At 49.8% G+C, this 23,517-nt stretch overlaps 1 protein-coding gene across 3 annotated transcripts in view; it reads left to right on the top strand.

Moving 5' to 3' along the window:
• Positions 1-23,517, top strand: part of RBPMS (RNA binding protein, mRNA processing factor) — a 94,710-nt gene that overhangs the window by 25,462 nt on the left and 45,731 nt on the right. For all 3 annotated transcript variants that reach the window (XM_029073580.2, XM_029073579.2, XM_029073578.2), the window contains exon 2: positions 16,189-16,266. In XM_029073580.2, coding sequence (XP_028929413.1) covers positions 16,189-16,266 — 78 coding nt within the window. The remainder of the gene's footprint in view (positions 1-16,188; positions 16,267-23,517) is intronic.

Here is a 23,517-nt window from a genome sequence, read left to right as displayed (position 1 = left end):
GACTCCTAGCCACCCACCTGCCTTATATGGACTATAAAAATAATAATTTTGGTATTTAAGTGCTTACTGTGTGCCAGGCACTGTACTAAGGGCTGGGGTGGTTACAAACAAATCGGGTTGGACACAGTCCCTGTCCCACCTGGGGCTCACAGTCTCAATCCCCATTTTACAGATGAGGAAACTGAGTCATGGAGAAGGGAAGTGACTTGCCTAGGGTCACACAGCACACAAGGGGTAGAGCTGGTATTAGAACCCATGACCTGTGGACTCCCAGGCCTGTGCTCTATCTACTATCCCATGCTACTTGACAGACTAGTCACTTGTGGGCATTGGTGACCTGCAGGAGACCCTGAGCCAGGGTTCTGAGGCAAGAGTCTGTGAGAGGCAGCACTGACAGTGGCTGTGAAGCCCTGGAGCGATGGAGAAGTCATATTTCCCAGTGCCAGAGGAAAGGTTCAGTTTGAAAAATCACTCTTGCCCTGCCCTTGCAGCCCTACTCAGGCCACCCTTCACTCTCACCCTGACCCTACCCTGCACTCTCCCCCTTCTCCAGGCTTCCGGTGTCCACCCGCCGCCAGGATATGGCCCAGCCAGGAAAAGTCTTTGCCAGTGCCCCAACTAGATTCATGTTCACTAAAACCCAGAGACATGCTATTTTAATTCAAAACCTCATTATTTCTCCAACCCCCATTCCTCCTAAGGCATTTTGGCTAGTTTTTGTTAAGATTTTACTTTTCCTGTTGTCAGATCTCCATTTTTCCATTCAGAGCCTGTTGGATTACACTCCATCCCCGTCCTAGCTTGACCCACCCTTCTTCACCCCGCTTCCCCTGGTTTGGAGGTGAGATGGCCCTGGCTGACCTTGAGGGAGCTGGGCTACACCTTGACAGGTGGTCCAAGGGGCTGGGTAGGGCCTTCTGGTCTCAGTTTGTTGAACCAACCATCAATGGCACTTGCTGTGTGCAAGGCACTTGGGAGAGTACTGTAGAATTAGTAGACAATGTTCCCTGCTCTCAAAGAGCTTTCAGAGTAGTGGATATTTCTTTCTGTTGTGCAGGACTTTTCAGTAACAGAAATCTGTGTAAACTGGATTTTTCCTATGGGTTAGGCAGGGATTCCGCCCCAGCCCGGCCCACGGCTGGGAACACGGCCCGGTTTTCTGGTTGGGTCAGGCAGGGATTCTGCTTAAGCCTGGCCCATGATGGGGACGTGACTTGCAGCCGAATTGTACTCTCCAAGCGCTTAGTACAGTGCTCTGCACACAGTAAGCGCTCAATAAATACAATTGAATGAATAAGCTAAACCAGCTTCTGCTGGTGGCTGTAGCTCTGAGGGAGCCTGGAACAATGATTCACACCCTCACCCCATCCAACCTTTCACCACCTGGAACCTTCAGGTCGGTAGAGTGGTTTTGTTTGGGGGCAAAGTCTACCCAGCACCCCCTGGTTGCAAAAAATACGATTGAATCAATGCCCTGGCAGGGACATGTGCATTGGCAAATTGGGCAAGAGACAGTTGGGTATCTTGTGGGGAAGGGGCACCCCATGGAGCAGTAGTCTCTGGGCTCTGTGGCTCCACCTCATCATGCTGGGCCCAGGCTGGCCCAGAGCAGGCCCCGAGGAGTACCAGGAAGGGAGGGAGGAGGAGAAGAACAAGGAAGAAGAGGTGAGTCTGTTTTCTTCTTCCGGAGGAGCAACCTGACTGGGGGTTGGCAGAGAGGAGGGGAAATAGCTGGTATGAAAGTTTTTCAGAAAGAAAATAGCACTGGAACTTCAGATGGTCGCTGACCTGGGAGCGTGATGTTTACATCTTTTCATCTGGCTTGGGCCTTCTCCTTTAAATCTGGCTCAGGCCCATAAAAGGCAGGGGGCTGGGCAGAGTGAAGTTTGTCAGTGAACCATCCTGTTTCTGAGATTGGTCTCCATGATGTCCGAGTAGATGGTGAGGCGGGGTGGGGGGAAGGGAGGTCTGGGCTTGCTAATGTGTGATCTGCCTTTCAGTGTTGGTTTACAACCCGGCCCCCGTGGAATCTTGGGCTAGAAAATTAAAGTCCGCCCCACTGGAGTGTGGTCTGTTTAGTTTCCGTTTAGGAATTTGATTTGAAAAGTTAAGGGCCTGGACTGTGAGAGGTCGGCCCCCTCCCCCTTCCACTCACTTTTCCGGCCTTTACTAGTAGAATTAAATTACAAATGGGGAGTTAATAATAATAATGTTGGTATTTGTTAAGCGCTTACTATGTGCCGAGCACTGTTCTAAGCGCTGGGGTAGACATAGGGGAATCAGGTTGTCCCACGTGGGGCTCACAGTCTTAATCCCCATTTTACAGATGAGGGAACTGAGGCACAGAGAAGTTAAGTGAGTTGCCCACAGTCACACAGCCGACAAGTGGCAGAGCTGGGATTCGAACTCATGAGCCCTGACTCCAAAGTCCGTGCTCTTTCCACTGAGCCACGCTGCTTCTCCACTAATGGACCCCTCCTCCCCGCCAGTTGCAGCTATCTTATCAATGGGGTGTATTTGGGGACCTATTAAAGTGGAGTAGTCTGCATAATCTGACCTGAGGAGTGCTAAGGGAAACAGTGCTATCTCCCAAAACAGTCAGAGTCTGAAATGTTTGTCACAGTTTCAGAAGTACCTAAGGATGAGAGAGGAGGTGGAATCCACCCCTTTCCCTCTGGTTTGCAACCTCTTTCTTACCTCCCCCAGTTCTCATCCCTCTCTCAGTGCAGCCTGGGTTATCTCTAGGGGAATGTCCTGAATGACTCTGACTTCCCTGACAACTTTCTATTCATGGCAGGAGGGGTTGGAGGAGCTCCAGGTGGCCAGAATTATTTAAAATTGTTAAAGTTCCCAACAGTGGAAGAGGAAGAAGATTTTATTAAGTTTCTTATTCAATTTCTAAGTGGAGGGAATTAATTCTGGGATTGGCACACACCTTTCTATTTCCAGTTTCTGAGTCTTCCAGCTGGCTATGGTCGCCAAACTCCTCCCGTTCTACCCACAGACTAACCAGATGCCAAAGACAATCTCAAACTCTGTCCTAAACCCAACTCACAACCCCACAAGCCACCAAACAAAACTGCCACCAGGCAGTTGCTCTTGGCTTTAGCCTGGCCTTTGCTCATCTGTTTTTTTTTGTTCTGATTTTTTTCATCTCATTATCTCTGCCTTGCTCTGCTGGATTTGCTAATTACACAGAGGATTAACTCTCCAAAACAAGTGCATTTGTGGAGCCCAGATCATGCGTATACAGCCCTTATTATTATCATGGTATATGTCAAGCCCTTACTCTGGGTCAAGCACTGGGATAGACACAAGATACGTAGGTCAGACATAGTCCCTGTCCCGCATGGGGTTCATAGTCGAAGAAGGAGAGAGAACAGATATTGACTCCCCATTTTACAAATGAGGAAACCGAGTCACAGAGAAATAAAGTGAGTTGTCCAAGCTCACACAAAAGGCAACTTTTTCCAGCTGGTTCTGTGCTGTGGGTCAAGGTAGCTTTTAAGTTACTGTTCAAGTTTTTGCAGTAGATGGCAAATCACCAGAAGGCAGTGAGTGGGCCTAGATCCTACCAGAATGCAGAGTGCCCACCCTCTGGTGTCCCAGTCTGGTCTCGGCTTTGGCTTGGGATTGTGGCCCGGTCCTCTCTCTCCATGAGTGGTCTCTTCACCCCATTCCCTCACTTTGTGCAAGGATTCCTTTTGGTGAGAAATTCTGGAAAAGGACCTAGCAGGGAAGTGGTGTGGGTGGGTGGGTGTGGCGGGGTTGGGGGTGTAGGGGAAGGAGGGCTGACAGTGGGGCTGAAGCTGGGCTATGTTGATTCATGGTTTGGGGAGGGTGGATTGTTGGTTTGGGGAGGGTGGCCTGGGTGATAGAATCAGCTGACTGCTGCTTCTAATTCTGGACCACCGGAGTAAGCGAAACAGGGATGATTCCTGAGCAGTAAAAGAGGCATTGAACCTGTATTCTTTCCCGACTCCATCCCTGACTTGTTCTGTACCTCTGGATAATCAATTAATCACTGGTATTTATTGAGCCCTTATCTTACTATGCACAGAACACTGTACTAAGAGCTTGGGAGAGTAATAATTATAGTAATGGTACTTGTTAAGTGCTTGCTGTGTGTCAAGCACTGTTTTAAGCACTGGGGCAGATTTTTTATAGATGAGGTACCTGAGGCAAAGAGAAGTTAAGTGATTTGCCCAAGGGCACGCAACAGACATGTGGCAGAGCCAGGAATAGAACTCAGGTCTTTTTGACTCCCAGGCTCATGCTCTACCACTAAGCCACGTTGCTTCCAATAATTATATGTGCCAGGTACTGTACTAAATGCTGGAGTGGATACAAGCAAATCGGGTTGGACACAGTCCCTGTCCCTCTTGGCGCTCATGCTCTTAGTCTCCATTTTACAGATGAGGTAACTGAGGAATAGAGAAGTGAAGTGACTTGTCCAAGGTCCCACAGCAGATAAATGGCAGAGCCAGGATTAGAATCCCTGACTTCTCGAATCCCAGGCCCCGGGGGTCTAGCCACAATGCAATGCTGAAGAGAGTACAATACAACAGAGTTGGCAGACCTGTTCCCTGCCCTCTAGACTGTAAGCTCATCTCTGGACCATAAGCTTGTCATGGGCAGGGAGTGTATCTGTTATACTGTTATACTGTACTCTCCCCAGCACTTAGTACAGAGCTCTGCACACAGTATGTGCTCAATATGTAGATTGACTGCCCACAACGAGTTTACAGTCTAGAGGGGAGACAGATATTAATATAAACAAATAATTTATAATATATAATTTAAAGATATATGCATAAATTTAAAGACAAGTCACCTTTCTGCTCCCCTCTGTGAATGACAGAATGTGGTAACGGACCCTGCTTCTTAAAGCAGGTCAGGTTGTGTCTGAGTCTGGGGTGGTTGTGTCTGCAGTGCTGAGTGCAGCCTGCTAGGTTTGGGGACAACTCGGAGGGCAATGAAAGGCTTTTGCTGTAAGCTGGGGGTGACAGAATCTGATTTGCTTCCTCTGGGGACTCGATCTTAGGGGAGGGGTCCTGATGGGGCTCCTCAGGCCAGGTACCCTGCCAGCTGTGGGCCAACAGAAGACCCTTCAGGTCATCATCCATGGAAGGTCCTGCCTGGCGTATAGGTGGGCTGCGGGAAGGTGGATGCCTCCTCAGCTTCCACTCCCTTGAGTGTGTTGGTGTTCTGGGTCATATTGAGGACCGACCAGGCTGCTAGGGCGGTGAGGTCATTACAGACCGGTCATTCTCGGAGAGGAGGAAATATCCCCCTCCAGCAGCACTAAGACCACTCACTGACCGGTGGCAGGGTCCGCACGATCAGGCCGAATGGAGTGGAACAGTAGAACGGGTATGTCGGGAATGTCCTGTGGTCAGTATTGTCAGAAGCCTGAGACCTGGTCCAGTACAGTCAAATTGCGAGGGACAAGGAATTTTGCAACCAAGTTTTGACTCAACTCCAGCTTTTCCCGATTGCATCCTTAATGACCGAGATTCCCTTCCTGATCCATACTGCATTAGAGAGCCTTTAGCTTCAGCTTTAGCATCTGGCGTTGAAACACTGACTGCCTAGCTGCTCTGCTGACCTTTGGGTGAATGTGGGGAGGGAGGGAGAGATGGAGGGGGTGCCCTTTCTGGTTATCATTACTGACTGATGTGCAAGTCTTTCCTGGAGTGGCAACTCTTTTCCTGGAGAATAAAGTCTCCAATGGGACGTTTTCCTGTTTTACCTTCCTGCTGACCAAACTGTGAGCCCCCAGCCAGGTCTGATTGCTGGGATACCAGGCCTTGGCCTGAGGAAAGGCTTCTGTGACCACTGCTCTGATTTTATTAGATTGAATTGCTGCTATGCGGGTGCATCTGTGGAGCAGCCGGATGTTTGTATTTATGGCCCCTGCAGCTTTGGGAAGGAAGCCTGAGATCCCACCCTCTTAGCGAAAGCAGCCACAAAAAACCAGCCAGCACAAGGTCACCGGTCTGGAGGAGCCGGGAAAACTGTTGCTTCACTTTTTGGGCTGTTTTACTCAGAAATTCGTTCAAGTAGCGGGAGGCTAAAAAAATCTGGTGGGGAATGATGAGCTCAATGTTCTGTCCATCCAATCAACTCTCTTCTTCTTTCCACCGTCTCTGAATTCTACCTCTGTTCTTTTACCCCATTGGCTGTTGCCTTTCTGGCTCTAGTGACCACGGACTCCTCTGGTCTAGGCTAGACACAGAGGGTGAAGTCTTGCACCCCATCCCCCTATCACTGCTACTTCCTCCCTGCACTATCCACTCTAATCAATCAACCACTAGCATTCACAGATGCTTACTGCTGCAGAGAGCACTGTACTAAGCATTTGGGGGAGCACGATGAGTAAATGGACCCGATCCCTGCCCTCCCTGGAGCTTACAGCCCATCATGGGGACACTAGTGCTGCAGGAGAGGGGGCATGCGAGTCCCTAAGGGGCTGGGCATCCTGAACGAATGGCACTTGGCTCTGCTGGTGCCCAGTTTTCACCCCACATGGGGGGCAGCTAGAATTCTGCAGTGGAAGCAGGGTCCTCTTGTCGCCGCTGCCGGCCACCTGAACCCAGTGTGCTGCGGGGTGGGGAGGAACGGCTGGATGCATGTGGAGGTGGTGGGGGGCACAGCGAGAACCCCAGCGTGGGGTTTCCTGAGTGGGTGCAGGTCCAGTAAGAGTGAACCCTGACCCTGTACTCCAGAAACTGCACAAGGAAACCTCACACAGGCTCCCGACTCTCCTTGCCCTGTGCCCTCCCTGATTCAATGCAGCGCCCAGCCTTTCAGAGGCAACATTCCAAAAACTCAGGGAAACACTCAGTCCACATCTCCCCGTTCCTCAAAAACCTCCAGTAGTCTTCCCATCCACCTCAAAACAAACAGAAACTCCTTACCATCGGCTTTAAAGCACTCAATCATTTCCCCAGCTTCTATCTTACCTCACTGATCTCCTACTGAGCCCAGCCCTCACGCTTCACTCCTATAGCCCCCAGCTTACTCACTAGGCCCAGATCTCATCTATCTCACCACCAACTCCTTTTCCACATCCTTCTTCTGGCCTGGAACTGCCTCCCCCTCCAAATATGCCGGATCACCACTCTCCCCACCTTCAAAGCCTTATTAAGGTTACATATCTTCCAGGAGGCCTGCCCGATTAAGCCCTTTTTTTCTCTGACTCCCCCTCTGTCTTCTACATAGCCTATGCACTTGTATCTATTTCCTTTAAGCACTTGATATTCACACCACCATCAGCCCCACACAGCTTAGGTGCATAGAGAAGCAGCGTGGCTCAGTGGCAAGAGCATGGGCTTGGGAGTCAGAGGTCATGGGTTCTAATGTCGACTCCGCCACTTATCAGCTGTGTGACTTGGGGCAAGTCACTTAACTTCTCTGTGCCTCAGTTACCTCGTCTGGAAAATGGGGATTAAAACTGTGAGCCCCACGTGCGACAACTTGATTACCTTGTATCTACCCAGGGCTTAGAACAGTGCTTGGCTTATAGTAAGCGCTTAACAAATACGAAATCATAGCCATAAGATATCGATTTATATTAATGACTGTCTCCTCTAGATTATAGTAAGCTCCTTTTGGGCAAGGAACACATCTACCAACTTTGTAGTAGTATACTCTCCCAAGCACTTATTATAGTGCTGTTTCTATAGAAACGTTCAGGGCATGTCAGCCCCCGCCTCAAAAATCTTCAGTTGTTGTCTATCAACCTCCATATCAAACAAAACTCCTCACTATTGGCTTTAAAGCTGTCTATCACCTTGCCCCTTCATACCTCACCTCCCTTCTCTCCTTCTACATCCCAGCCCACACACACTTCGCTCCTCTGATGCTAATTTCACTTTGCCTCCATCTCACTTGTCTCGCCACCGACCCCTGGCCCACATCCTGTCTCTAGCCTGGAACACCTTCCCTCCTTAAATCTGCCAAACAATCACTCTTCCCCTTTCAAAGCCCTACTGAAGGCTCACCTCCTCCAAGAAGCCTTCCAGACTAAGCCCCCTTTTCCTCAGCTCCCCTCCTTTCCACATCACCTCGACTCACTCCCTTTGTTTTCCCCCCACCTCTCCCTGCCCCACAGCACTTATGTATAATGTATACTTATGTATAATTCTACTTATTTATATTGATGACTGTTTACCTGTATTGATGTCTGTCTCCCCCATCCCCACCCCCACACTGTAAGTCTGTTGTGGGTGGGGATTGTCTCTCTTCATTGCTGTATTGTACTTTACCAGCGCTTAGTACAGTGCCCTGAACACAGTAAGTGCTCAATAAATACGATTGATTGAATGAATGAATAAATGAACGAATGGTCTCAACACAGTAAGTGTTCAATAAATACCACTGATTGATTAAAATCACATCTCCAAGAGGGCTTCCCTGACTAGGCCTTTATTTCTCCCATTTGCTCTCCCTCTGAGATTGCCTATGTACTTGGACCTGTACCTCTTTAGAATTTGACATTCATCCCAACTCCTGCCCCACAACATTAAAGTACATACCCCTATACTCTCCTATATCCCCATTAATAATTTATTTTAGTGTAGGCCTATGAGATCCTTGTGGTCAGGGAATGTGTCTACCAACTCTACTGTATCACTCTCTCCCAAACATCAATATAGTGCTCGACACACAGTAAATGTTCAATAAATACCACGGATTGATTGAAGAGTAGCCCCAGCCACCAGAACCTTCTTTAGGAACTACCTTTCAGCCTCTTTCTTCATTCATTCACTCAACTGTATTTATTGAGTGCTTACTGTGTGCAGAGCACTGCACTAAGCGCTTGGAAAGTACAATTCAGCAACAGATAGAGACAATCCCTATCCAACAACGGGCTCACAGTCTAGAAGGGGGAGACAGACAACAAAACAAGTAGACAGGCATCACTACCATCAAAATAGATCAATGCACATCATTAATAAAATAAATAGAGCAATAAATATGTACCAATATATAGAAGTGCTGTGGAGAGGGGAAGAGGGTAGAGCAGAGGGAGGGAGTAGGGGCTTTCTCCTTCCTAGACCCGAGTGCCCACCGACTGGGGTGCCCACCTGCCCTCCCCGTGGTGCTGAATGGGTGGTGGCCCTACAGTTGTGGAAACCTCATCTTGCTTCTCTCCCATCCCTCCCACCCCTCCAACCCCTCCATCTCTGGCCAAACAAGGGTCTCTGGGCAGAGCTGACAAGGTCTGAAATGGCGATTTTCTGGTCTGTCCCCTCTCTGAAGCCTGTCCCCTCCCTATCCCAGCCCTTCCCTCAGGGAAACTTTGGCTTCTCAGTCCCAAAGAGCCTTTTGTAGGACCTGATGGGGGGCTCTTGGCTGCCCCACAAACCCTAACTTTCTTTTCTGGCACACAGCAGGCACCCCCACCGCAGAGCCCCAGATTCGCAGCCTCCCCCTCAGCGCCCTCCGCCCGGCTGCCTTGGCTGGCCCGGCTGCCCCGCCCCGTCCTCAGCTAACAACACTGCAGTCTAATTTCACCAGTTAAACCGTGGCTGACCCGCTTGTGAACTCTCAAAGAAAACAAGAGTCATCACTAAGGAGATGCCATTCCTTTCCGGGCCCTAATTTAAGATGAGTTTTCAAACTTTTTAAAAAAAATCAACTTTCCGGTGGTCCACTCGTTACGAAACAAAATAAACATCCACAGGGAGAAGAATGCTGAGCTCCCCTCTACTTTCATTTCCAAACCTGGTCACGTGCTGCTCTGCTGTCCCATCCCAGGCTGCAGAAATCTAATGGGAGAAGCTCAGGCCTGGGTGGTACTGGAAAACTGTCCAGCTATGGGAGCTGGGCTTTCTCGGTCTACCAGGTGCTCACAGTGCCCTCCACTAGCCAGCCCTGCTTGCCTTCTGCCCTTGCCATTGCTCGGCCAACCTGAGCCATGCTTCTGTTGGCCTCCAGATTCTTGGCCAGTCTGCAGGGTTGGGGGAGGGGAAAGGCTGACTGGCTTTTCAGCAACTGAGCCCGTGGGGTTGGTGTGTGTGTCTATGTGTGTGTGTGTGTCTCTCTCTCTACCAGGGTCCTTTCTCCAAAGGCACCCCCAGTTGGAAGCAACTGTGGTGGGTGGAGGGCACTCCCTGGGTGGTTGCTCATGTTGGCCAGGTGGTCCTGACTCCAGTCCAGGGACTTCATCGATTCCCCCTACTCCTCTTCTCCCCTTCCCCTCTCTCTTCTTCCCCTGTCCTCCAGGACCCCAGCATCATTTCATGATAGTTTTAAATCAACTCTTTTATTTTTTAAATGAAGGGATTGAACTCTAGTTGGCACATTCTTTCTTTAGCTACCACCAAGCAGCCGACCCACAGAGAAGCAGTAATGGTAATAGTAATGCTATTTAAGCACTAACTGTGTGTCTGGCACTGTTCTAGGCAAGGAAGAAAAGTAGTATTTACTAAGTGCCCACTGGGTACCTTGCACTGTACCATGACCTGTGGAAATACTGAAGAATTATGTGACACGTTTCTTGCCCACAGGGAGTTTACCCTCTATCTGGCAAGGCAGATATAAAAATATTGCATTGCTGGTGCTTCCTGCCCTATTCTGACTTCCCAGACCCTCCCGACTCTTCCGCTTCTAACTTCCTTGGCCGCATCCTGTCGGCCTTCCCAACCCTGATTCCCAGGTTTCCCTGGATTTTCCCTGCTGAACTCGGGTCTGTGCCAACGGGCTGGAGCCTGGTTGCACGCGCCCCTGAGTTCCCTGGCAGGTGGGGCAATGTTGTTGTCAGACTCAGGCCTGGCCAATCCTGGCAGCCTGGAGGGGAGAGGCCGGCACGGCCCTGGGGAGCCCTGCCCTGGGCCAAGGGAGAGGTTGTTCTGGGGGCGGGAGGCCAGACCTGCGCTAGCTGCTCACTTTTGTTTGGGTTTTTCATAGAAGAATAGAACATTTTCTTCCCATATACTGAAACAACGTATCATCTCCAACCAAAATAAACCTCAGTCAGATTTAAAGATTAAAAGGCCAAAAAAAAAAGCAATCTATTTCGTAGTCCTTCCCCTTGGTATCATTAGATAAATCCATCTGGTTTGCTTGAAGAGAGAATTGGATCGAAATGTTCATTTGAAAGCTTTTATTTTTCTAACTGTCCTGTTTTTACTTAGGAAATAATCAAGCCCTGAGTTCTAGGCAAGTACACGATCCCCACTGGCCCTCTGAGTGGTCTGTGCTGGAAGCCAAACCCCGGCAGTCCCCGTCCCAGCCAGAGGTCTGAGTGGGGCCTGGTGTCGGATGGTAAACTGGCCGGTTATGTCTCAACACACATTTACGTGGCTGTGTGATCAGATGGTCATCTGTTGAGGAGCATGACTGGCTCCTGACCATTTCACCCTTCATCTTTCTCCTGCTTCTCTTGCACTCAGGGCTTCCTCCTTTAAGGGGTCCGCCAGACACAGTCACCCCCTTTACCCACTCAACTCGGCCACTAAAGTGCAGTGGCGGGAGATGGACAGCCAGACAATGTGGGATTATGGGATTGGCGGGGACCTGGCCCCTGACCTGAGTAGGGGGAGGAGAGAGGAGTAGCACGTAACCTCTCCAGCTTGGGGTGCCTGTCCAACACTCCTGGGATCATTCTGGGTCCGAGAAGCACTTGGAGAAGTGGCAGGGTCCCTGCTTTTCCTCCTCTCCCCCCACACAGAGCAGGCCGAATCTCTCGGACCTGGCTCTTCAAGGTCCACATCTGCCTTTGCGAACGTTCCCCTTTCACCCTGACTCTGACAGGGGAACTTCAAGCGAGCCTCGAAGTCTGAGCTTGCCCACCGTTCCAATCCTATTTCCTCCTCAGAGTTAGCAGGGGACAGCACAGGCAAGCTTCAGTGGAGCCAGAGCTGGGCGTGGGAGACCCAGGGTCGAGGCCCAAACTGAGCCAGGTTGTCCATGCCAGGTGGGGTGGTAGCCTTTTTGGGGGTTGGTGCTGTCTGCTGATGAGAAGCAGCATGGCTCAGTGAAAAGAGCATGGGCTTGGGAGTCAGAGGTCAAGGGCTTGAATCCTGACTCTGCCACTTGGCAGCTGTGTGACTGTGGGCGTGTCAATTAACTTCTCTGGGCCTCAGTTACATCATCTGTAAAATGTGGATTAAGACTGTGAGCCTCACATGGGACAACCCGATTACCCTGTATCTACCCCAGCACTTGGAACAGTGCTCAGCACATAGTAAGCGCTTAACAAATACCAACATTATTATTATTATTATTAGAGAAGCAGCATAACTCATTGGAAAGAGCCCGGGCTTGAGAGTCAGCAGTCATGGGTTCGAATCCTGGCTCTGCCACTTGTCAGCTGTATGACTGTGGTCAAGTCACTTAACTTCTCTGTGCCTCAGTTACCTCATCTGTAAAATGGGAATTAATTGTGAGCCTCACGTCGGACAACCTGATTACCCTATATCTACCCCAGCGCTTAGTACAGTGCTCTACACATAGTAAGCGCTTAACAAATACCAACATTATTATTATTATTATGAGCCTAGGGAGTGGTGGTGGGGGCCCACTAAAAGTCCTAATTTGGGCAATGTGAGAGAGACCACTAGTAACCGCTATTGCCACATTCCAGAAGCAGTGTGGCCTAGTGGAAAGAACACCAGTTTGGGAGTCGGAGGACTCAGGTTTTAATCCCAGCTCTGCCACTTGTCTTCTGTGTGACCCTGGGGAAGGCACTTCACTTCTCTATGGCTCAGTTCCCTTATCTGCAAAACAGGGCTTCAATACCTGTTAATCCTCCTACTTAGACTGTTAGTCCCTTTGAGACCTGATTATCTCATTGCTACCCCATCGCTTAGTACAGTGCATGGCATACCGTAAGCACTTAGCCATTATCACAATTATTATTGTTATTACCATCCCCACTGCAGCTGGAAGTGTCAGTCCATTAGAGTGCAAGCTTCTTGTGGACAGGGAAAATAGCACTAGCTGGGTTTGTATTTCTCAAGTGCAGTGTACCTAGTGTGCTCAAGAAATGTCATTACTACTACGACAACCATCACTGCCAGCTGGGAGGGAGGTCTAGGTAGGAGGGAGGGCTTGAGCAAAGGGTCAGTGGCCAAAGAGACAAGAGTGAGGCATGGTGAGTAGGACGGGATTAGAGGAGTGAAGCATGTGGACTGGGGTGTAGCCGGAGAGGAGCAAGGTTAGGGGGGAATGTCTTAAAGCTGATGGTTAGTGAATTAATTTCTGCTTGATGTGGAGATGGATGGGCAACCACTGGAGGTTTTTGAGTGGGGAAATGTGTGCAGAATAGTGTTCTTAGAAAAATGATCCAGGCAACAAGTGAATTGTGAACTGGAAAAGGGAGAGGCTGGAGACACTATCTGACATTTTATTGATTTCTTAAGTTTTAGAGAAAAAGGAGATGAGAATAAATATTTAGAAATGACTTCTTGCTTATCAATTGAGTTACCCTTCTGATGAGATGACTGGCGTTCCTGGAATGCAGAGAATGGGTTTCAGCTGGATTCTGAAGTGTTTTTTTCATGTTATGGCTTGTCCCTTGTGCCCTGGTATGATTTACACCTTGCAGATGACCCGGGATGCCCCTTGCCAAGTGGACATAAGCATGGGTTGGGCCCTGCGAAAACAGGCAGCCCCTTGCCAGTGGGCACAGTAGCCCCCCACCCAGAGGACATGGTGACCCCCCGCCTAGTCCACACTGCTAGCCCCCTTCCAATAGGCAAGGGCAATACCCCCAACTCAGTGGATATGTGGCAGCCCCCCACCTAGTGCACACCGGCAGGCCCCCCACCCAGCAGACACAGGCAGCCCCCAACCCAGCTGACATGAGCAGCCCCCTGGCTCCATAGACTTGGTGCTGCAGGAAGACGTGAGTTTCAGTCTCTGGGGACTGTGTGCTGTAGGCATTGGAGCCTCCCTAACTCAGTGGCTTCTTGGATGTAGGTCGAATAAAGGTCATCTACCTGACCTGCTGAAAACTCTCACTCGGGAACAGGATTGGGACCAGGACTGGGACCTGGCTATGTTTGGTGTGTTATCTCTCTCTTCAAACGGTTTTCTCCTTGGAACTGCCTCCTTCTATTTTAGAATGTCCAGGGGGGAAGGGGGATGGTGTCTTTCACTGAGACAGCTGTCACTTTCCTGATGTTCCCCAGCAGGCAGAGGCTGCCGCGGAAATAGGTCCGGCCTAGTGGCTGTGAGGGGAGAGGGGTGGGAGGCCGGGTTGGAGTCAGCTCGTGAGTTGTTGTCAGCCTTTCTTTTCCCCTTCCCGCCTTCCTGACTTCATTACTTGAACCCCCTTAGCACTGTTTCTTGCCCCAGGGCACAGCGCTTGTGTACATGTCCTTAAACTCCACTATTTCCCTTATCAATAATTTATTTTAATGTCTATCTCCCCCACTAATTAAAATGATGATAATAACTGTGGCTTCTATTAAGCTCTTACTTTGGGGCAAGCACTGTATTAAAGGCTGGGGTAGGACTGTAAGTCCATCAAAGGGCAGGGACTGTCTCTATCTATTACCGATTTGTACATTCCAAGTGCTTAGTACAGTGCTCTGCACATAGTAAGCGCTCAATAAATACTATTGAATGAATACAAGATAATCACATCACATAAGGGGATCATAGTCTAAGTAGGAGGGAGAACAGACACTGAATCCTCATTTTGCAGATGAAGGAATAAAAGCACAGAGAAAGTGAGCCCAAGCTCACACAGCGACAAGTGGCAGAGCTGAGATTAGAACCCAGATCCTCTGACTCCCAAGCCCCTGCGCTTTCCGTGAGGCCATCCTGCTTCCCTGCTTCACTAGATTATAAGCGCCTTGTGGGTAGGGATCATGTCTGCCAATACTATTGCATTGTATTCTCCCATGTATTTATTGAGCACTTACTATGTGCAGAGCACTGTACTGAGCACCTGGGAGAGCACAATACAGCAGAGTTAGACATGTTCCCTGTCCATGCCATTGATTAATTAATTAATCAATTAATTGATTGATTGAGTTCTGGTTACTGGGCCAGTTTACTGAGTACCCAGTAAAGTGTGGAATGGAAATCATACCACATCACTAAAATCTGCTCTTTCCTCTCCATCCATATTGCTACCACATTAATTGAAGCATTTACCTTAGCCTGCCTTGACTACTGCATCAGCCTCCTTGCTTACCTCCCTGCCTCCTATCTCTCCACACTTCATACCATACTTCACTCCATTGGCTGGATCACTTTTCTGTGGAACCATTCAGTCCCATGTTTCCCCACTCCTCAAGAACTTCCCAGTGATTAACGATGGGTAGATGCACCTCCACATCAAACAGAAACTCCTTACTATCGGCTTTAAAGCACTCAATCACCTTTCCCCCTCCTACCTCACCTCACTGCTGTCCTACTATAAACTCAGCCCTCACACGTTGCTCCTCGAATGCAAACCTACTCACTGTATCTTGATCTAGTCTATCTTGCGGCTGACCTTTTGCTCCTGTCCTGCCTCTGGCCTGGAATGTCCTCCCTTTTCATTTCTGACAAACGATCATGCTCCCCACCTTCAAAGCCTTATTTAAGGCACATCTCTGAGAGACCTTCCCTGACTAGGCCTTCATTTCCTCTTTTCCCACTCCCTTTGGCATCACCTATATCCATAATTTATTTATATTAACTTCTGTCTCCATCTCTGGACTCCAAGCTTGGTGTGGGCAGGGAACATGTCTACCAACTCTGTTATATTGTACTCTCCCAAGAGCCTAATATAGTGCACTGTGAATAAATATGAATGATTGGTTGTTTGTTAAAGGGGAAGCCAAGAATATGTGAGCAACGGACTGAAGGAGAAGAAACCCAGTCTCCTGCACAGGAGGCTTGTAGTCTAGGGCAGCGCAAATTGGTTGGTTTCTCCTTCCCCCCCTTTGCTGTGAGATGTAGCATTTGTGAATGGCACGTGTCTGTCCACCTCCTACTAGTTAGTGCTCAGTCAGTGCCACAGTGAGCACTAGAGATGGCTGTTGGTGATTTTATCCGATTTAGAATTCTGGCAGCTAACTGGGGAAGGCTTACTGGGGGTGGGGGGTGCTTTCAGGAGGGCTCTGATGGACCACTGAAGGCACCCCTGGAATAGTGGTTAAAAGTGTACTGTCTCTGCACTGACCCTTTGTTTCTCTCTCTCTCCCTCTCTATCTTTCTCCTCCCTTCCTCCCTCGGCAGGTCAGGACCTTGTTTGTTAGCGGCCTACCCCTGGACATCAAGCCCCGGGAGCTGTACCTGCTCTTCAGACCATTCAAGGTACCCAGGTCCATGCTCACCAGATGCCAGCCTCAAAGCGCCAAACCCTGTGGCCTGGCCCAGGTCGGGGGAGGGGGTGGTGGGCCTCATCATCAGAGGCGGGGTCTGTGGGGTTGCTGGGAAGGACGGCTCAGTGGGGGTCCTGGCTCTGCTGCCATAGACTAAGCAGGTGGGGGCTTGGCTGTGAGTGGTATGAGTCTAGCTGCTCTGCTCAGATGCAGGCCAGAGGACAGGGAGGGGAACAAGGCAGGGCACTCAAGGTCGTTCCACTCTGTTGGGAAAAGAAAGGAGGCATAGTAGGTGGAACTAAGGAAGAGCCCCACCAGAAGGACACTTACAGCCTCTGCTCTGAGCTTCTTGTGAAATAGCCGAGAGGTAGGGCTCCCTCGGATCCTCCTGACCCGGAGCCCTGGGAAGAGAGGACGGGCTCCTGGGTAGGAGGTGGGTGGGCTCCAGGTCTGGGTTGGGGGTGAGTGTGTGGGCTGCCTAACAACGCAGAAACAGTCCCTTATCCTGGGAATTCGCACTGGGTGAAAACACACGCTAAACCAGATCATGTGCTGTTGAATGTGGGTTAGGGGCTGTTGGGGCAAGGGCAGGGACTGGTCTTGGCAGAGTGAGCAGAATCCAGCCTGCTGGCCACACCTGGCCCCCAGATGATCCACTCCAGTCCCCCATTGCTGCCAGACTCAGAGCCGGCCACAATGTTTGGTCCTGTTTGTAGTTAGCATTCTGTACTGTGCACTTACTTTGTGCCTTGCACAAGGCTAAGAGCTGGGGTAGGAGCAAGATAACCAGGTCACCTCCTACAGGAGGCCTTCATGGACTAAATCCCCCTTTTCATCTGTTCCCCCTCCCCTCCCCATCACCCCCACTCGCTCCCTCCGCTCTACCCCCCTCTCCGCCCCACACACTTGTGTGAGTATATGTACATATTTATAATTCTATTCATTTTATTAATGTATATGTATATCTATAATTCTATTTATTTATATTGATGCTATTGATGTCCGTTTGTTTTGATGTCTGTCTCCCCTCTTCTAGACTGTGAGCCCACTGTGGGCAGGGATTGTCTGTATTTGTTGCTGAATTGTACTTTCCAAACGCTTAGTACCGCGCTCTGCACACAGTAAGAAGTCAATAAATACAATTGAATGAGTGAGGTCACACAGCACAGGCCAGTAGCACTGCTGGGCCTGGAAACCTGGTCTCCTGCAAGCTATTTCTACCTACCCACCAGGCCAAGCCAAGCAACCAATTGAACAATGTTACTGTGCACGTTTGTCTCCCCGCTCTTCCAACCCTCCAGAGGTGGGGTCCATTCATCTCTGCATCACCTTCAATCAGAGTTGGGGTCCTCAATCAGCTCTCCCTCTTCAACTTAGTCTTGCTCATCTTCCACTGCTACTTAGCCCGCACACTTCCCTCCTCTGATATCAACCTAATCTTGTTCTCTCCTCATCCACCATCGATCCCTTGCTCATGCCCTCCTCACTACCTGCAACTTCCTCCCTCTCTCCCTCCCTCCTTCCCCCGTCTAGCTGACATATCTCTGGTATTCCCATCTTCATAGTCCTATTGAAATCATATCTCCTCCAGGAAACTTTCCCTGACTAACTTCTCATCTCCCCACCTGATTTCCCCTCTCTACTGCCATGCATTTAGTCCCATTCCCTAAGCACTTAAGTTTTCTCCCACCCCCACAGCCCTTATGTACGTATGGTCCTCTTTCCCCTGATTTATCTTAATGTCTGTCTCCCTCACTAGGCTAGAAGCTCTTGGAGGACAGGGATCGTGTCCACAAACTGTATCGTATTCTCCCAAGTGCTTAATTCAGTGCTCTGCACACAGTAAGCACTCAATGATAACAATGATTGATTGACTGACTGAGAAAACACAGTTCAAAGAGACAAGCTGAAACCTCCAGAAGGAGAAATGGGCTTCCAGTGAGAACGGAAAGCATGATGAGATTCTCAGAAAAAGAAGGAAATGGGGCATGAGAGAGTTTAGGCAGACTGAATGGAGGGAGAAGATACCCCCACAGACGGAGCGAGAAACTTTTAAGGTTTTGTCACTTATCGCAAGGTCGTGGTGCTGATTTTGACGATGAGTCATTTCTCCAGTACTGCTGAAGCGTCAGCAAAGAAAGAGTCAGCGGTAAAGGATCCGTGTCAGACAGAGGGCAGAGGGCGTTGGCACCAAGCGAGCTGTAAATGACTTCTAGCAGATCCTGCAACACCTTCCCAGGAATTGGAGAAGTGACAGCCTCGTTCCCCTGGGGCCATTATTGGCTGGGAGAAGATGCTGGTGATCACGACTCTCTAATAATAAGAATAGTAATATTGGTTAAGCATCGTCATCATCATCATCATTGATTGTATTTATGCAGTGCTTCATGGAGCACTGTACTAAGCGCTTCAGAGAGTACAATACAACAGAATTGGTAGATACGTTTCTTGCCGGCAAGAAGCTAATAGCCTAAAGAGGGAGAAAGTCATTAATATAAATAAATAATTTATAATATACAGATATGTATATAAGTGTTGAGAGAAGCAGCATGGCTCAATGGAAAGAGCCCGGGCTTGGGAGTCAGAGGTCATAGTTTCAAATCCCGGCTCTGCCGCTTGTCAGCTGGGTGACTGTGGGCAAGTCACTTAACTTCTCTGTCCCTCAGTTACCTCATCTGTAAAATGGGTATTAACTGTGAGCCTCACGTGGGACAACCTGATTACCCTGTATTTACCCCAGTGCTTAGAACAGTGCTCTGCACATAGTAAGCGCTTAACAAATACCAACATTATTATTATTATTGTGGGGTTGAGGGTAGGGCCAATATCAAATGCCCAAAATCACAGATCCAAGAGTATAAATGATGCAGAAGAGAGAGAGAGAGGAAGCTGGAAAAAAGAGCTTTTAATCTGGGAAGGCCTCCTGTAGGGAATGTGAGTTTAATAAGGTTTTGACAGTGAAGAGAGTGGTGATCTGGTATATGTGGAGGGAAAGAGAGTTTCAGGCCACATGGAGGATGTGGGAAAGGGGTGGGCAGCAAGATAGATGAGATTGGGGCACAGGGAGCAAGCTGGTGCTAGAGAAGCAAAGTGTGTGGGCTGGACTGTAGTAAATCAGGGAGATAAAGCAGGAGGGGGTGGGCTGGTCGAGTGCTTTAAATAATGATGGCATTTGTTAAGCCCTTACTATGTGCAAAGCCCTGTTCTAAGTGCTGGGGGGGATACAAGGTGATCAGGTTGTCCCACATGGGGCTCACAGTCTTCATCCCCATTTTCCAGATGAGGTAAATGAGGCACGGAGAAGTGAAGTGACTTGCCCAAGGTCACACAGCTGACAAGTGGCAGAACGGGGATTAGAACCCATGACTCCCAAGCCCGGCCTCTTTCCACTGAGCCATGCTACTTCTCCCAATGGCTCCTTAAAGCCATTGGTAAGGAGTTTTTGTTTGATGCAGAGGTGGATGGGCAACCACTGGAGTTTCTTGAGGAGTGGGGAGATGTGGACTGAACTTTTTTTAGGAAAATGATCCATGCAGCAGTGAATTATGGACTGGCATGGGAAGAGACAGGAAGCTGGGAGATCAGCAAGGAGGCTGATACAGTAATTAAGGTGGGATAGGGTAATAATAATAATAATAATGTTGGTATTTGTTAAGCGCTTACTACATGTAGAGCACTCTTCTAAGCACTGGGGTAGATACAGGATAATCAGGTTGTCCCACGTGAGGCTCACAGTTAATCCCCATTTTACAGATGAGGTAACTGAGGCACAGAGAAGTTAAGTGACTTGCCCACAGTCACACAGCTGACAAGTGGCAGAGCCAGGATTCAAACCCATGACCTCTGACTCCCAAGCCCGGGCTCTTTCCACTGAGCCATGCTGCTTCTCTAAGTTTTTGGATTAACATGGTATCAGTTTGGATGGAGAGGAAAGGGCAAATTGTAACAATGTTGTGAAGACTGAACTGACAAGATTTGGTGACAGATTGAATATGTGAGTTGAATGAGAGATGTCAAGGACAACGACAAGGTTACGGGCTCATGAGATAGGGAGGATCATAGTAGTGTCTGTGGTGATGGGAAAGACAGGAGAAAGCCAGGGTTCAGGTGGGAAAATGAGGAATTCTGTTTTGGACATGTTAAGCTTTGGGGGGTCGACAGGACATCCTGGAAGGCAGGAGGAAACTCAAGGCTGCGGAGGAGGAGAGAGGGCAGGGCTGGAAATGTAAATTTGGGAATCATCTGCATAGAGATGGAAGTTGAACCCATGGGAGTGAATGAGTTCTCTAAGTGAGTGGATTTAGGAATCATCTGCATAGAGTTGGTAGTTGAACTCATAGGAGTGAATGCGTTCTCCAAGGGAGTTGTCATAGATGGAGAGTTGTCATAGCTGGAGAGTAGAAGGGGACTCCTTAAAGGATTCCCACTGTCAGAAGGTGGGAGGCAGGGGAGGAACCTTCAAAAGAGACTGAAAGGAGAGAGAGAGGAGGAAAAGTTAGAGAGATAGGATGAAATCCAAAGAGGATAGTGTAAATGAAGCCAAGGTTAGATAATGTTTCCAAGAGAAGGGGCTGATCCACAGTGTCAGAGGCAACTGAGAGGTCTAGGAGGATTAGGATAGAGTAGCAACCATCAGATGTGGCAAGAAGGAGGTCACTGGTGACCTTAGAGAGGGCTGCTTCCATCGAGCGAAGGATTTGGAAACCAGATGGGGGGGAATCAAGCGGAGAATTGGAGGAGAGGAAGTGGAGACAGTGAGTGTAAACAACTTACTATGTACTAAGCACTGGAATAGATACAAGATAAACAAGTTGGTTGCACATGGGGGTCCCAGTCTAAATAGGACTTGGGCTGTAGAGATCGCTAGTGATCTCTATTCTCTGTCAAGGACTTGGGCTGTGGAGCCACAGGGGACCCACAGCAGGGAAGAGAGCCCTTGGAGTCTTGTGGAACCTCTTCTCCCTCCACCCTTGGCATGCCATACCAGGCTTGGTGAGCTTCCAGTCCTGCTCTTTGCCACCCAGCTTGTGGGGAGGGGATGGTGGAGGAGGAGAAAGAGGAGGAGGAAAAGTCAGAGTGTGGCAGAGTGGAGGATTGTGATCTTTGTGGGTGGAGGAGCTTCCGGGAACGGGCTGGGGCACCGGGGCTGGTGCAGTGGGCACCCTCCTCATACCCCAACCCTGGGTCACCTCCATAGGCAGCCATGCCTGCAGGATTGGGAGTCGGCCTGGACTATCCACTGACTGGGACCAGTTCGCTCCTCATCAGCTTGCAAGTGATGGAGTAATAACCAGCAGCCTCCCGGATGCTCTCTCCGGCCTCTTGCAGGCTGCTCACCGACCGGGCTCTCTCCCTGTCCCACCCCTGCAAGGGAGTGCAACTGTGGGTGCCCCAGGCCGGTGCCTTTGCCTCCCCTCCCCTGCTCCGATTCCTCAAAAAACCTCTCCAGTTCTATAGGAATCCTAATGGATGAACAGAAAAAGAAGTTCAAAAAAGTCCCTTTAAGCCCTGGCCATGAGAACACTCAAGTTCAGACATGCCAGTCTCCACACTGCCTCCCTGCCCAACCCCCAGTTACTTTGTTTTATGTTGCTGTTTTATTGAAGCAATCTGGAGTGAACTCCCCAAACCCTCCAACTTCCCATCTCCTCCTCCTCATCATCATGCCACTATCCTTCTCCAGCCCTCCCCTGCTGCTCTGCTGCTATTTCTCAAGAGGAGGCCTCTCTCCTGCTCACTCGGTCCACTCCCTCCTTCTGTGCCTTGGACCCCTCACCTTTTCACCTGCAAAGCACTTACTCTCACTCACCCTCCTCCCTTCCTCCCTGCCCTGGTCAATCTCTCATTCCATCAGGTGTCCTTCTCATCTGCTGTCAAACCCATTCAAGTTTCCCCACAATCACAGATCATCCCACCTCTCCACTCCCACTGTCTCCTCAACTATCCTCCCGTGTCTCCACTCCCACTTCTGTCCAAAGTCCTGGACCAGGTGATTTTAACCGTCTGCCCTCCCTTGCTCTCCACCAACTCTTTTTGAATGGTTCCCAATCAGGCTTTCACCCCTCAGTCCACCATGACCGCACTCTCGGAGGTCCCTGACGACCCACAGGCTCGACTCTATTCTGATCCCCCTTGAATCCTCAGCTGTTGACACTGGGGTCCGCTCCCTCCCCCCTAAGACTTTCAGGTCTTGACTTTGTTTACCTGACATTAACCTGGTTCTCCTCCAACCTCTTCGCCCTCTCCTTCTCGATCTCTTTTGCCGGCTCCTCCTCTGCCTCACAGCCCCTGACTGTCAGGGTCCCTCAGGTCTCCCGCTCTTCTCCTCCCACTCGGGAGCTCATTCTCTCCTGGGGTCTTCAGAGACCACCCCTGGAGAAACCATTTCCTTGTTGAGCTCTGCAGCCCAACCCCCCAATTGGTCAACAGTCCTGCATTTCCTACCACCTCCAGGACCTCTTCATGCTGGTGATCTGCCGGCACTTCAAACTTAACATTCCCCAAACTGAATTACTTTCCTTCCCTCCTAGACCCTCTCTTCCTCCCAATATTCCCATCTCTGTCGATGACACCCTCACCTCCTCCCTGACCCAGAAGCCCACAACCTTGGGGTCATCCTCAACTCCTCCCTGTCTTTCAACTCTGACATCTGAGCCTCTAATTCTTGGCCATTCTTCCCACGTATCTCCTGCATCCACCGTTCCTCTCCTCCAACACTGCTCCCTCCTTGGTCCATGCTCCTGTCATATCGCAGCTAGATGATTGCTCAGCCTCCTAACTTGTCTCCCTGTCTCCAGCCGCTCCCCAGTCCAGCCTAGCCCACACACTGTTGCTGCAAAGATTGTCTTCAATCAACCAATCAGTGGTATTTACTGGGGGCTCACTCTGTACAGAGCACTGCACAAAGCAACTGGGAGAGTACAATATTCTCCCAAAACCCGATCCTTGCCCTCAAGGAGCTTACAGTCTAGAGGGGGAGGCAGATGTTGAAATAAATGAGAGCTAGGGAAAGAGTATCTGGGTATCAGTGCTGTGGGGCTGGGGGTGGGGTGAGTATCAAAGTGGTAGAGGGTACAGATCTGAATGTATAGGCAAGGCAGAGGGGAGGGTCACTGCAGGGGGAAGTGAGGGCTAGTCAGAGAAGACCTCTTGGAGGAGCTGTGGTTTTAGGAGGGCTTGGAAGATGGGGAGCATCTTCTTGAAGCGCTGCTCATCCCACACCTGTCCTTGCCTCAGATCTTCA

Source organism: Ornithorhynchus anatinus, chromosome 10, assembly GCF_004115215.2.
Source record: "Ornithorhynchus anatinus isolate Pmale09 chromosome 10, mOrnAna1.pri.v4, whole genome shotgun sequence".
Lineage (NCBI taxonomy): Eukaryota > Metazoa > Chordata > Mammalia > Monotremata > Ornithorhynchidae > Ornithorhynchus > Ornithorhynchus anatinus.
The sequence above is the reverse complement of the archived record's forward strand: the minus strand, read 5'-3'. Positions and strand labels throughout refer to the sequence as shown.